Below are 15,031 nucleotides of genomic sequence, written 5' to 3' on the forward strand. Positions count from 1 at the left end.
ACTAATGGTAACTAATTGTGTGACAGGGTCATTAATACTGGGGGCTTTCCAAATTGTGCAGGGCAGAGCGGTGGGGTAAAACTGGGCGGTGTTGCTGATAGAGAGGATTAGTTGAAGAACTGTGTCTGTTAATATCTTTGCAGGAGGACATTCTACCGTACATACTGTATTATTACATACTAAATAATGGACTGAACTACAATATTACTTTACTGCATGATGGTGTTGCCTTAATTTTAGCTACTTTGGCCTCTGAAAAAGGTTCTGTGGGTGTCTATGAAGGTGTGACATTAACTGCTAATCTTTGTATACAATTCTTCAGCCAGTTCTCCGGCCGTGTAGAGATAGTATCCCCAAGACCGATTGACAAATTTTAGCTTGAGGCCTGTAGGCCACATCTGCTGCCACCACAGTGTCCTATTCCCCCACTTTCTACTCATTACCTGATAAAAAACAATTTGCTTAAGACAATCTGGTCTCCATACCATTATGATTATTACTTACGATGCCGTTCTTAAAGTCATATTTTGATATGATGTGATTTTGTAACAAACCATCTCTTCCCTTGTACAGATATAAGTGTCAGATCTACAAGTCTGTAATTATCAAGCTATGACAGCACACCCATTCTTAATATTGGAATTCCCTCCACTTTCCACAAGTCCATTGATACTATAACAAGTGATTAATAGTATATGATTGTGCTTGATATAGAGAAATGTATTTTATGGCCTAGTTTTAGGGTATACCCCTTTACAGGTTATAAGACAACTTTGGAAGGGGGTCCTGCTAATAGAACATTACATTTTTCTGAAGTTTTCTACACCATATGCCCTGCTAGCCTCTTACATATGGACTGAAGAAGTTATATTGGGGGATAATAAGGAAAGGTGAAGAATAAAAGAGAAAACGTATATGCTACAAGCAGAGTAAGTAATTAAACAGAGGCTAGGGATTTAAATGAGAGATGGAATACTTGCACAATGCAGTAGAAATAGCCCCCTATGTGTGTTTATAGCCTGTATAGACTTCCTGTAGGCAGTTTTACTATCCCTGGCAGAAATGCAAGAGCACAAAGGAGTGTAACCCCAACAAATGGTGTGTGTCAGTCGGCTGACTTGCATAAAACAACATCTGAAGCAGTAACAGGCAGAACTGAACCAGAGAAAATAACTAAACATTTATGTTGTAACAAAGATTTATTTTGCATAGGCTTCCATTGTGAGAATTCATAAAGCACAAGTCAAGAGTTTCTCACATCTTCTAGTCTGTGCCCATTGAATTGTTCTGCAGCTTGCAACCACTTCGGTTAGAATGAATAATTGTATTGCGTCAATACTGCATACATAGTACGATACACATGTAAGTAAAGACAGAGCAAAATAGGCACAAAGGAAGCAGCAAGGCACAGCTTGTCAATGAATTGTAGACTAGGCAAAAGTGTGGTCAGTAGAGGTAGGAAACACATCACATGGTTTTAAAGTACTGTAAGGTGCAATGAGCTGAATTAACCAATGGGAGTTACTGTAGAGACAGGAATTATGTCTCCAATCAGTGCACCGAGGACCCCAGGGTGAGGATTCTTATGGGAAGTGTTAATAATCAAATGGAAAAGAAATATACATTAAAACAAAAACACACTGGGCAATGACAGCAAAGCCTTTAGGACTCGTTGGGTATATTGACACCAGGTATCTTGTTTTTTATCAACAAGGTAGTGTGCTTTCTACCTGCTGCATAAAAATTGGGCTCAGTACCACTTGTGCCCGATTCGACATTATAAGTAAAAAGCTAGGTGAAGCTGTCGCTAGTTGTAGTGACGTTGCTGTTGGAAAGCCAGAGTTTCCAGAGTCAATACAGGCATGAAAAAACAACACATCTCCATCAAGTTCAACATATTATGTCTATATTAAACCTGCCGTATTGCTAGCTTCACAGAGGCAGGCAAAAAAACCTTCTCTGGACTCTAATTTATTTGAAATGGGAAAATATTCCTTCCTGACTGATGGCAATTGGACTAGTCCTGGATCTTGCTAGACTTGCTAAAAAGCCATCCAACCATTGTTTGAAGTCATCAAATGTATTTATCAGTATTTCTGATTTATGGAGAGACTCTCACAACTTCACAGCTCTCACTGTAAAAAACCCTTTCTGAGGGAACTTCCTTCCTCCTAATCGGAATGGGTACCCATGTGTCAGCTGGAAAGACCTACTGGTAAATAAAGTATTAGAGAGATTATTATATGATCCCTTTATATATTTATACATAGTTATCGTATCCCCCTTAAGCGCCTCGTCTCCAGCATGAACAACCCTAACTTGGCCAGTCTTTCCTCATAGCTAAGATTTCCCATACCTTTAACCAGCTTAGTTGCCCTTCTCTGCACCCTCTCTAATCCAATAGTTAAAAGTGTCCTGTTTAAGCACTGGAGACCAAAATGGCATGGGCATATCCTAGATGGGGCCTTACCGGTGCTTTCTAATGGGTTCACTTTTATTTAATTTGTTGGACCCCACTAAGAACCTTACTCCAAGTAGAGAATGTACCATTAACAACCACACTCTGTACCCAATCCTGTTTCCTATCTATTTGCAAACAGCATTAATAGCCAGAGATCTTAGTTTAGTGGTTTGTGGGGCACTGTATCAAACATTTTGGCAAAATCCAAATAGATCACATTTACTGCACCAACACTGTCCAGCTTCTTAGTAACCTTATCATAAATTATTTTGACATGACCTATCCTTCCTAAAGCCATGCTGATTTAATACCATTTCTGTTCTATGTTTTTAGCAGAAAACATAATGCCCCAATCTATGCTCTGAAGTACTGAAAATTGGTGGCAGGGGCCTATAGAGTATTAAAATAATACATTGGTGGCCAGGGGTTTAATAAAATAAAAAAAACATTAGTGTTCAGTAGAGCTGAACTCATTGCTTCAGGACTTCAGCTTCGGCTCTTTCGTGGCTTCGGGTCTTTTCACAGTTTCAGGAATTCAGCAGGTGCCATAGTAAAATACGTTAGTGCCTATGACAGGTGGTGCCTGGAGGTCCCGGTGATTATGTAAAACACCCCAGGGGTAGGCAGGCCGGGACTGGCAATCTGTTGGTTCTGGCAAGAAGTGGGCTGTTAGGGGGCTGTTTGGGCCTCTGTGTACTTGGAATGGCAGGGCCTATTTTGATTCCCAGCCCAGACCTGGCCAGGGGTGTAAATCCAGGGGCACAAATATGCTTGGGCTTCCTAGTGTCCAACCCTCTGCCAGAGAATGAAACAAGTACTATAGTAGCGATACCCAGCTGGGCAGGTGCAGAAGTGGAGAGGGTGATTATATGGTTTATTATGGTTTAATCATACCTCCCAACATTTTGGAAGTAAAGCACGTAGCGCAACAAATTATTTTGACCACGCCCCTTTCTGTGGCCAAACCCCCTAATTTCCATGTTTATTTTACAAAATTTGGCAGGTTATGAAAGTTTGAAAATATTTCTCCTTATCCTGTTTTTTTGTGTCTCGAAATTGTTACAAAGTATCTTATGTGCACCTGTTCTGGGCTCTCTGCTAAAAGCCAATTAAGTTAGAAACTTTGTTTCTTTTTCTGGCTGTTCAGTGCAGAGAAAATAGGGACTTTCCAGTACAAATGAGGGACTGCAGGTTGCGCTGTCAAAAGAGGGACTGTCCCACCAAAAAATGGACAGTTGGGAGGTATTTAATATCGGTTTGTGGAGAAGCAGTGATAGGAAGGTCCTGGCATGAGTAGGAGCGGGAAGACAGTGAGAGAGAGTTCCGCCAGGAATACGGGCGGCTCTGCTACAATTAAGTGAGAGTGGGAGGTGCTGTTCGGCTCTATATCTCCTGCTGTCTGGCACTACTCGCTTCCCCCTGCTATAAGGAACTCGCGGTGAGGCGGAGGCACACACAGGTGAGGCGGTCACACACAGGTGAGGCGGTCACACACAGGTGAGGGGCGCTTGGCCGTGAGTTAGTAGTGAGGGGCGTGTGTGTCAGTACTGCAGCTGTGGGGCTGGGGGAGTGAGTGTGCAGCACAGGGGAGTTGGACAGCAGCAGTCGCACTTTCATTCCCGCAGGCTGAACTCCTTGTATGACCTTGACGTATAAAGTCAATCACCTCCGAGACGCCACTGCTATGAGGGTGGAATAATGCTGGAGATATCCGCTTAATGCTGGATTAGTGCGCCTGTATATAGTGGCTGCAATGCTCCGATCAATCTCGTAGGTGGGAGTGTAATAGGAGAGGGGGATTCGCGCATCAATCACCTGAGCGCCAATCAGATGCGCGTATGTCCTAATGTTCGTCTCCTGGCAACCCGGGACTGGCCCTGTGAGTGCTGCGTGTTTTACAGCAGTGTGAGGGGATTGGGCGCCATTGGTTATAGAGAAGCAAGTTGTGTATGTGGCTCAGAGCTGAACAGACCCAGTATCTCTCCCCACTGGTATTCCTGATTCCCATGCCTGTGCAGCCAAAATGGATGAAAGTGGCACCTCTTGCCAGAAAGAGAGGTCTCCCTGTCCCCAGATAATGGCAGCCTGTTGGTTACATATCACTGTGTTCCTTAAACCCCCATAGAAGCTCTCCTCACACTTTTAAGGTGGCCAAATCCGTCAAATTATCGTGAGGTTATCGTGAGGTTCATGGGCAATCGTGCAGCTAACGATTTTTCGTTGAACGTCGGTCAGAAAATCAGTTGGGCAGGTTGGAAGATTTTCATGGGTCACAGTGAAATGTATCCATTGTCCAGTTGTTTGCAGGGCCAAGCAGGCGGCTACCCACAGGTTTCACTTCAACTAGACGATATCACTTTAAATCGTCTCTTTAGTTGATCGTACATGTAGTGTAAGGGCACACCTGGAGATTCGGGGAGATTTAGTCACCCAGCAACTAATCACCTTCTTTGTGGCGACTAATCTCCCCGAACTGCTTCCCCGTGGCTCCCGTCTGCTTCAATGAAAAAACTCCTGCGCCAAGTGTACTTCGGGCGACTTCGGAAATCAAAGCACCGCAAGTGCATTGGCACAGGCGTTTTTTCATGGAAGCCACGGGGAAGCAGTTCGGGGAGATTAGTCGTCACAAAGAAGAGGTGATTGTCGCCGGGCGACTTAATCTCCCCGAATCTCCAGGTGTGCCCTTACCCTTAAACTATCGTTTCAAGATAAGCTTGGATTTGCGATAACGAAAAGATCTCTTAAAAAAATCTTAACGTCTATGGTCGCCTTTATACTCCTCCTACCAGCATGCTCACACCATTCTTTTATTTTGTGGGTTTGGCCTTCCAGATAAGTATTGCATTTCTGATGGAGCCTGGGCAAAAAGTGTTAAACTTGGTCTCGCCCCATGTCTTCTATTACACATTGCAGATTATATTGTGTATCACGGAGGGGTGGGGAACAACCCGTGGGTGTGTGGGAGGGCTGAGCTGCCTCCTTGTGGAATTGTGAGAGTAACAGCGACACTGTACTTTGAGCTTCTTACTCTTGTTACCTGTTCAGTATCATGGATGGGGGATGGGAAGGCTCAGGCAGTATTGTGTTCAACAGCAAATCCATTTACAGAACCTGTTTTTGTTGATCTCTGACCAACTGTAGCACCAATGAGAGGCTGATAAGACTGTGCTGAGGGAATCCTACTCAGGGCTCACACCCAGCCTCAGTGCCTGTGTGCAAGTGCCTGCGTGCAAGTGCCTCCCTGCTGTTCTCAACTCGTTTCTAATTTACAGTAGAAATACGGCTCACTTTGCACAATACTCAGTGCGCACACACACTGGCTTCAGGGGTCACTCATTTAGACCTGAGGAAGAAGAAATATATCAAGAAATTTAGAATATCAATGCACAGATCATCCCCTTCATAAAGACTCCTATTAACAAAACAGTCACAATAAAGGATGATGGGATAGGGATGTATACTGGGCACAATAACCTAACATGGAGTAGCTTCAGTCTCCTTGGTTGCCCTGTTTATCTCAAAATGACAAAAATCATAGATTATAGTCAAACCGTGGGAGTCATTTATCAACACTGGGCAAATTTGCCCATGGGCAGTAACCCATGACAATCAGTCAAAATGTTGCATTCATTATTCTACCTGCTGCTGGCTGAAACAAAGCCAATCACTGATTGGCTGCTGTGGGTTACTGCTTAAGGGCAAATTTGCCCCATGTTGATAAATGAGCCCCAGTATGTTCAGCACAAGTCATGTTGAACAAGGTGGTATACATATATATTTTGTTTCCCCTCATTATTCTTTGAATCTGAGGCACACAGCAATTTACCTTGCAGCTAGAAACTGTTGATTGGACAATATATTTTAACTGGAGGAGTAGGGCCCATCAAATTGCTGGACTGGGAACCATAATGTCTTCTGGGGACGCCAACGTGTAACTAAATTCTTATTTTTTTGCCCCTATAAGCTGCTGTCTGTTGTCTCTAACCCTCTAATTCCAGAATGTGGGGTCACTTACAGATAGAAACTGTTGATTGGGGGGGTTGACTGTTCCTGGATTGGTGCAATCTGTTTTCTTGGTTCTGTGTGCTTGCAGAGCTGTGATTGGCTGCTCTCATGATGCACCGGAAAGGGTCCATGAGGTGTTCTACATTGGTGCTGTGCACATCTAGTGGGTTTAAGTTGACCAATTGGCCCAAGAGTTGAATGCAAGCTGTATTTGCTACCAGACCAGCTGCTGTCCAGCTTCTCTACCCTTTCTCAGTCCCGCTAGCTGGGCAGCACTTGTTTATAACTTTGGTCTCAGCGCTCCTCCTTGGACAGACAGGTTGAGCCTGGGTATATAAAGTGATCGCCCAGGTTGGGTTTGCTTAGGGCAGGATAGGATCAGGCACAAGACAAATGTTAATTGTATTATAAGAAAAAATGTAACTGAAATCTAATACATTCCTAACTCATTAAAGGGGTTGCTCACCTTTAAAAACTTTTTTTTCAGTTGGTTTCAGATAGTTCACCAGAAATAAATACTTTTTCCCAGTTACTTTCCATTTTCTAATTGTGACCGCTTTTCTAATACTGAAGTGAAAATTGAATTTTTCACCTTCTTAAGCAGCTGAGTGTGGGGGGGGTCGCCGACTCTATAAACTGTTCTAAACGGAAACATTAGTGGATATCTTTATTATTTGGCCCTACTGAGCAGAAACCTGGAGCTTCATTAAAGGCAGCGGTTAGAATTGATACAATAGTTGCTAATATTTCACACATAATGCTGACAAATGTATCAACTAATGGTATCAACTAAATGTAGCAAATTGTGACAGTTCAGATGCTCCTGGATCACTGAGCTGCCAGACTGAAACACTAGAGACACGAACATTAAACTTTAAACTTAAATTTTGGGGAAACCGTAAAAAAATAAAAGATGGAAAGCAAAAGTATATATGGTGAACAATCTGAAAACAAGTGAACTGAACAAAAGTGTTTGGAAGGTTAACAACCCCTTTAATAAATGTAACATTTTGACTTGTGTTAGGTTTTTATACATTCATTCTTGGCAGACCAGATCTGGCTCTTTTCATTCTGCAGCCTTTAGCTGGCCATAGACGTGCAGATTTACCTTCACATCGGACGAACGATCGTTCGGTGCCATCTCCTGACCTGCCACTAACCATTCAGATCAAATAAAGTAGTAAAAGAACAGATCAGACAATGTTCTGCCCCTGACGGCAATCGTATGAAAGTTATGTCAAAAGCTGGTGACAGTCTCCCACTGATATCGTCAGATCGGCAATACATGCAGAGATATTATCGCTAGCCAACTGAAATTTTCTAACATGTCCGTTTGTCAGAACGACTGTTCACCATGGCATGAAAATTGTCGGGACAGTCCACACATGGCCCGAAAAATCGTACGAAACTGAGATTTGTACGATCGAATCTTTGCATCTCTGGCCAGCTTTACAGTAGGATTGGGGGAATGGGTATAGAGCACTGCTGTCCAACTGGTGGCCAACGGGCTGCATCCGGCTCCCGACCCCCCCCCCCTTTGTGTGCCCCCCACATGAAAGTCTGCCTGTTGTGACTGCTTAGCTTGTGTAAGGTTTGGTATCAGTGCTGAGAATAACTGGCCCCTGCATTGTTCACAACAAACATTCAGGCTGTAATCTCCTGCATTGTTCACACCTGTAACCCCCCCCCTGTACTGTTTACACCCGTAAAGTCATGTACTGTTCACCCTCAGGCGCAGACTGTAAGGGACCTCGTTGTTCACACCTCATACAAACTACTGGAAGGGCACCAGCAGTGTGTTACTGTATGTAGCACAGTATGAACTCAGAGTGATCCTGATAGGTTTCCCCTGTCTCCTGCTCTATTCTGCCTACCATATGCTCTCCTGTTTGGAGAAACACTACTAAAAATAATTGCCCCCTGCCAGCGCTAGGCATCTGCACCATGTGGGAAATCTTGATGAAGGTATTCATGTCTGTAACTTGCTCATTATGTGCATGACACATGCTTTACATGTTTGTATCCCAGAATGGCCGCCCACACTAGGATTTTCCTTCCAGAACAGGTGGCATTTAGCACTGGAGTCAAAGTTTTGAAAAAATACTATTGTTTCCCCCAACCAGATCCCACTCCTTAAAGTCAGAGGTGTTGATTAATCAGATGGGTTTATGTACAACTTTATGGTCCAATGGAGCTTGACCTTTTATTCTTCATTTCTGTTTCCTTTTCTTGGCAGAATAAAGATGGTTGTCCTATCTAAAGAATACGGGTATGTGATCCTGACAGGAGCTGCCAGCTTCGTAATGGTTGCCCACTTAACCATTAATGTGTCCAGGGCTCGCAAACAGTACAAAGTAGAGGTGAGTATCAATTAATGGCAATTATTCATTAATAGTAGCTTCCTATAGATACATTATATTGGTGCACTGATCTCCAGCCTGCATCTGTTTGTTGTACAACTTCTCCCAGAAAAATGGAGGTAGAAAGCTGTAGTGAAACAGGTAGAGGGACTGCAAGCTCATATCCCTGAAACCATGAAATTAAAAGTATTCTGCTTTAAAGATATAAGGGTTGGAGCAGACGGGGAGATTTAGTCGCCTGGCAACTAATCGCATCTTCTGCAGGGCGACAATGTGCCCGATCTGCCTTCCATCTGCTTGAATGAAGAATTGCCCACGCTAATGCACTCGCGGCGCTTCAATTTCCGAAGCCGCCCGAAGTTTCCTCGCAGTAGGATAGCAGGTATAGTAGGGAGAGGTTAGGATAAACGCCTCTGGACCATGGCTGTGCTATAGTAGGGTTATATAGTTTTTATAGCATGGATAGAATGGTCTCTGGAAAGGGACTGAGAGATATTAGTTTATTGTGATCACCACTTTGAATTAGAAGAGCAACTGGGTCATATTACTAGGACTAATTACAAAAAGACGTGCGTGCGTGCGTGTGTGATGTATTATGAAAGCTGTTAATCTCTCCACTTAGACCTGTGTGACTGGTTAGCCTTCAGCCTGACCCACATTTTGTACGTAAGAAACCACTATGGACCACTTCCCACACCATACATGTTTCCCATGGTCCAACCACTAGGCTGGAGAAACCCATTTATTTGTTTGACATTTCATATTGCTATATAGTCCTTCAATTTTGGGTTAGGAAATATACAGAGGCCAGTAAAATTGGAATCAGCTCTGTGCTTAATCTTTAATTCTGTTTGCTTTTCTGTAGTATCCCAAAATGTACAGTGATGACCCAGAGAATGGCAACATCTTTAACTGCATTCAGAGGGCACATCAGAACACGTGAGTTTTCTTACACCTCTTTTTGCATTTCTGTGCCAAAATTGTATATGAATAAATATAGTGCAGCACTTGATACAAGCTTCAGAGACGTGAGAATTGGCACCTATGGGATGATAAATGGGTTACAGGGTGGAAATTAGAAGCTATGAAGTAGCATAATGTGAAGGCTGTCCATCCATGTCGCAGAACTCAAAAAAAAATAAAAATATGTACAATCGCTGTAGGGTGCCAGTTAATACCCACGAGTGATTTTAATCAATTACCTCTTACCCTGGGTTGGTGAACCACATCTGGGGCCTGGATAGAGTGTTTCCATTGATAGATTACTGACAGGTGTCTTGTCTTGCAGCCTGGAATCCTACCCACCCTTTCTGTTCTTTCTAGCAGTTGGTGGACTCACTCACCCGGTAAGTTAGTGTTACCATACAGTGTTTCATGCGAATTGTCTGCTAGGCAGATATCTGAATTTAATAGTGCAAGTCTTGGGTCAGCAGGAACCACCTTAAGAAATAGTCTTCATCCATGCAGAATTCTCCAAAAGTTTCAGCAGCTGCCGTGCAGTAAAGAACATGTAACCAACCAATCAAGTGATACTGAATTTTTTCCAGGAACATGTCCGTACCACTTTGAAACCCAACCTAGCACAAGTCACACTAGTTCTAAACAGAAACATTGGCTGTTATCAGTTACCTGTGTCAAACCCAAACATGTCTGCTCCCATTGATGCTCCAGCTTGGGGGTTGGACAAAGACAGAGTAGGCTGAATTAACAAAGTTAAGTAGTTTCCTTGTCCAGAAACCAGACCTTGCACATTGTAGCATTGCTCTTTGCTTACTCTGATACTTATACATACACCTACTCTCCTAGCAATCTGTTCACTACTGAAGGCAGTGTAGCACTCACCCATGAGCAGAATCTCGAGTGTACAGAAATGATGATGTGAAGAAGTGAGATGAGACTTGTCTGTTTATTGCATCTTCCTTCCGCTGTTGCAATCTCCCAACAAACTGATATCTTCCTTAATATACTTGTGGGACCTCCCTAAAAGATTCTCATTCTTGAAACTGTCACACACTATCCATCATAATTGTGATCATATATTGACGTTTGATACTCACACACCTGGGGATCTGATTCTCCAAGAGCTCAGTTTTGCTGCTTTACTTTCCTGGGTATTAATTAGTCAATTCTCAAGTGGCCCCTTGACCTGCCCTAGTCACTTAAGATCAGAATCCATATCCTTCTCTACCCTGTATAGCCATTTACCTGAAAGACTTTCCCCTTGATTCTTTCTGGCTTAGAATGCTGCAGTAATCCTGGGCAGACCTACCACTCCACAGAACTCAACCTGTCCTGACCTTGCCCTTATACAGCAACGTAAATGTTGGCGCCGAGCACACTGGCAAACTCACGTAATTGATCAGACCAGAAAAAATAGTAGATTCAAAATTGAAGCTTTATTACATAATCATCTCTCGCCTGATTTTTAATCTATTTTTTCTGGTCTGATCAATTTCGTGAGTTTGCCAGTGTGCTCGGTACCAACATTTATGTTGCTGTATATGGATTGTCCACTCCCTTGAGCTGAGGGCCTGGGGCTGGAGCACCTGGGCCACGTTTCTACTTTAGTGAGTGATCTTACAACATCTGCCTTATGCTTGAAAAGTTTTTGACTCTGACCTTGTCCTGGCTGTGCTCCGTCTTCAGGGTTCAGCTCAGTCTCACATGAGCCTCCAGCACAACTACGTCGGCTTGTCACGGAAATTTTACCCTTATCATAGTAGGACCCGGAGAGGATGTGTCTTTCAGGGAGTTTATTTTACTCTTAATAACCATCAGCGTGGCTGAAGCACATACATAGTATATTAATCTAGGCAAAATCAAAACTGGCCATAACTACAGGTTACATACTTGTGTTATATGAGCTAAACATTTTCTTGCTTCATCCAATACCAAGCTTAGTTCATCCTTTGTTCTTACAAGATTCTCTCCAAGAACTCCCACTCTCTCATGCTATCCCTGCCAGATAGTTCTTAGGCCAGTCTGTGTACATGACTCCAGAGTAACTATTTGCTTTCCTCCACAATAACAATATGCGGATAATGTTGTGTATGCCAAAAAACTACTCACATTGAAGCCTGAACATATAGATACCACCACATCAGCATATATGACTTGAAAACATGCATGTGAAGTAGCAAGTATGAATAATGTAGTTATATCATTATCATTCACTAACTGTGCTGGTGTCTTTGTAGCGCGCTACTAGTGCTCTGGGAGTGGCCTGGATTGTTGGCAGAGAGCTCTACGCCCATGGCTATTCCACCGGTGGTAAGTATATAAAAAAATACATTTCACACTTAGCTTCACAGCATGATTGGATGGCAAGTTCCAACTGGATTTTTTTCTTAAGTACACTGGTTTTCAGAGTCGTATTATTTAGACTCTGTAAATGCTTAAGGGTATCCAGGGTAGCATGCATGTCAAATCTCATCCTCACAGACATCCAAACTGCTCCCCCATCCTTCTTGTCTGCCAGACCCACATATAAGGACTTACAACCTTGCAAAACTAGTGCCTAGTATGTACTGGGAGTACTAGTATTTATAGAAGTTTGGCTCTTTAAAGAATTAATAGTTAGTGTTACTTTCCCAAAAGTCAAACTGCAGGCCTTCAGGGTATATGTGTATGGCATGAGACAAACAATGGGAATTGTCAGGTATAGAAAATATGAATATAGGAGTGACTAGACACTAACACAATGATCTATCTGACAGATCCAAAAAAGCGCATGAGAGGTGCCATCGGTTCTTTTGCCCTCATTGGTCTCTTTGGTGCTACAATTTGCTCTGCCTTCAAAATACTCAACTGGACACTGCACCCAAAAACCTGGTGTTGATCCAACTAGAAGATGTGCTCAAGATGGGACCTTCGTTTTTTCACTTTATATAGCAGAACCATTCCAGAGGAGTGCCTGCTTTATACTCCGCAACCCAGGGCACTGCACAGGCTAAGTTCAACCAATGTTTAATGACTGGGGAAACATGATTTCCTGGATTAAAATATACAGGAAAAGTGCTATTTGTGTCTGTTTATTAAGGAGTAAAGTTTATTCCATGTGTGTGTACTACAAGGAAGGTGCGTGTGTGTGCTACCAGAGTTCAAATCTACAAAAAACATTACAGGTATAGTTCACCCTACAATTAATTTTAACTTGATGTAGACAGTTATCCCAAGCCAGTGGCTTGTGAGCGACATGTTGCTCTCAGTGGCCTCAAAGCAGTTGCTTATTTTTCAGTTCCTGGTTTGAGGAAAGTTTTGGTTGCGTAAAAAAACATTTGTAATGCCAAACAGAGCCTCCTGTAGGCGTCCAGTCCAATTAGAGGCTACCAAAAAGCCAATCACAGCTTTTATTTGGCATCCACATGAACTTTTGTCATGCTTGTGTTGCTTCAACTCTATTTATATTTTAATGTTACTCAAGGGTAAAAAAAAAAGGTTGGGGATCCTTGATGTAGATGATGCTATTGTAAGGCAGTTTGCAGGTGGTATCCATTTCTTTTTTTTTTTCTACTTTTTGTTCTGCAACTGTCGGTTTAGAATATAATTGGCTTTTGGTTGCTATGGTCCTACAAACATTAGCACCCTGGCAGTGATTTAAATGGCAGATGGCAAAATGAACAACTGAAATTAAACAAAACCTAAGTAACTTTATAACCTCAGAGACAGATTTGATGAGGATTAGTTTTGTTATGGGGGCCAGTGTCCACCACAACCGCATTTTTTTTTTTTTTTTTACAGTAAGGTTGTGAAATGCAGACTAGTGAGACACTTAAAGGGCAAGGAAAGTCTAAAATAGAGTAAGGCTAGAAATGCTGTATTTTGTATACTAGACATAAGCATGAACTTACTGCACCACAAGCCTAATCAAACAAATGATTTATGCTTTCAAAGTTGGCCACAGGGGGCTGTCATCTTGTAACTTTGTTAAACATCTTTGCCTGACCCTGCACATGCTCAGTGTGGTCTGGGCTGCTTAAGGATTGTCTTAAACAAAGCTGCTTGAGTTCTGCATGGCTGGGAAGTAAGGCAGGGGCTCCCCCTGCTGTTCATAAGTATGATTGTTTCCCTGCTCAGCAGTTAGGGACCATCTGACAATTCCTATCCACAGCAGTAAATGAAGGGAGAATTTCACTGCATACAGTCAGGTTTCTTTTAAAAACGGTACACATTTTTTATATTGGAGATAGGTTTCTTGTTCATTAAAGAAAGTAAAAATGGGATTTTATTTTTTTGCCTTTCCTTGTCCTTTAAATAAAAAAATATTAATTAAGACCAGCAGGGAAATTGTTAAGATAAGGCTACAGTGAATAACAGTACAGTTAACATTTAAGTATTTATTTTGAGTTCTTTATATGTGTGGATCACTTGGGTTGTTACGGACTTTCTGGTGTAAATTTCATGTCAATAGTCCCATTAGAAATATATAAAACAATGTGTTAAATACTTATTTTCCCCGCTGTATATGTCTGTTATAACTTTTGTACCTTCTTTGAAATACAGGTCATTGTTTCTGCAGCTTTTTCTGCTCTGCCTTGATTGCAAAGATTTATGGGCCTAACTGTACATACTTACATACCTGTTGAACAACGGCTGTGCCTTAGAGCACGAGGGAGTAGGACTGCCGGCAACAACTAAACTTCGAGGGGGATTGCAATCAAGGGAGAGCAGAAAAAGCTGCAGAAACAATGACCTGTATCTCAAAGATGTATGGGCCTAAAGCTCTCCCCATTGACGCTACGATTTTTTCTTGCCGAACGACCGATTTTAGGGAAGTCCGACCAATCCTTCGAAATTATCGCGCGGTTAGTGGGATTCGAACGATGGTACATCTATGATTTTTCGGCCAACATCTGTCAGGAAATTGATCGGCCAGGTCAAAAAAATCTTTGTCGGTCCCAGTGCAATCTATCTATGTTTGCAGGGCCAAGCAGGCAGCTCCCCCTTTGTTTTCCTGGCAAATTGGTCTTTTTAGTTGAAGGTAAATTCGTACGATCGTTGCGAGAAGATCGTGGTCTCACGATCAGGATCTGATCTTTTAAAAATCTCAACATCTATGGCCAGCTTTACTGTATAAATGTGAGGGATAGGCAATGCTTGAGTCCTTTCAGTAGTTATCAGCATCAGAGAGGCAGCCCATAAATCAATTAAGAGCCAGACAGCCATTGTGAACTTGATCAAGGGAGAAAAGAGAAAGCTGCAGAAA

The 15,031-nt window shown here is 42.5% G+C and overlaps 1 protein-coding gene across 4 annotated transcripts; it reads left to right on the forward strand.

Annotated features, from left to right (window-relative positions):
* Positions 1–3,747: 3,747 nt before the first annotated feature.
* Positions 3,748–12,844, forward strand: mgst3.S (microsomal glutathione S-transferase 3 S homeolog). 4 transcript variants are annotated; one of them, NM_001092866.1, is given in 6 exon segments: positions 3,748–3,920; positions 8,703–8,826; positions 9,692–9,765; positions 10,115–10,172; positions 12,024–12,096; positions 12,543–12,844. In NM_001092866.1, coding segments are annotated over 5 exon segments (444 nt in total). In that variant the 5' UTR covers positions 3,748–3,920; positions 8,703–8,709; the 3' UTR covers positions 12,665–12,844.
* The last annotated feature ends 2,187 nt before the right edge of the window (positions 12,845–15,031 follow it).

This window comes from Xenopus laevis, chromosome 4S (assembly GCF_017654675.1).
Source record: "Xenopus laevis strain J_2021 chromosome 4S, Xenopus_laevis_v10.1, whole genome shotgun sequence".
In the NCBI taxonomy this organism is placed as follows: Eukaryota; Metazoa; Chordata; class Amphibia; order Anura; family Pipidae; genus Xenopus; species Xenopus laevis.

What these genes read in the sequence shown, in the direction of transcription:
- mgst3.S (XM_018259613.2), top strand. Translation starts at nt 8,710, where the DNA reads ATGGTTGTCCTATCTAAAGAATACGGGTATGTGATCCTGACAGGAGCT. An exon ending in TTGGTGGACTCACTCACCCG is followed by an intron (nt 10,173 to 12,023) that starts GTAAGTTAGTGT and finishes GTGTCTTTGTAG; the next exon opens with CGCGCTACTAGTGCTCTGGG. An exon ending in CCATGGCTATTCCACCGGTG is followed by an intron (nt 12,097 to 12,542) that starts GTAAGTATATAA and finishes TCTATCTGACAG; the next exon opens with ATCCAAAAAAGCGCATGAGA.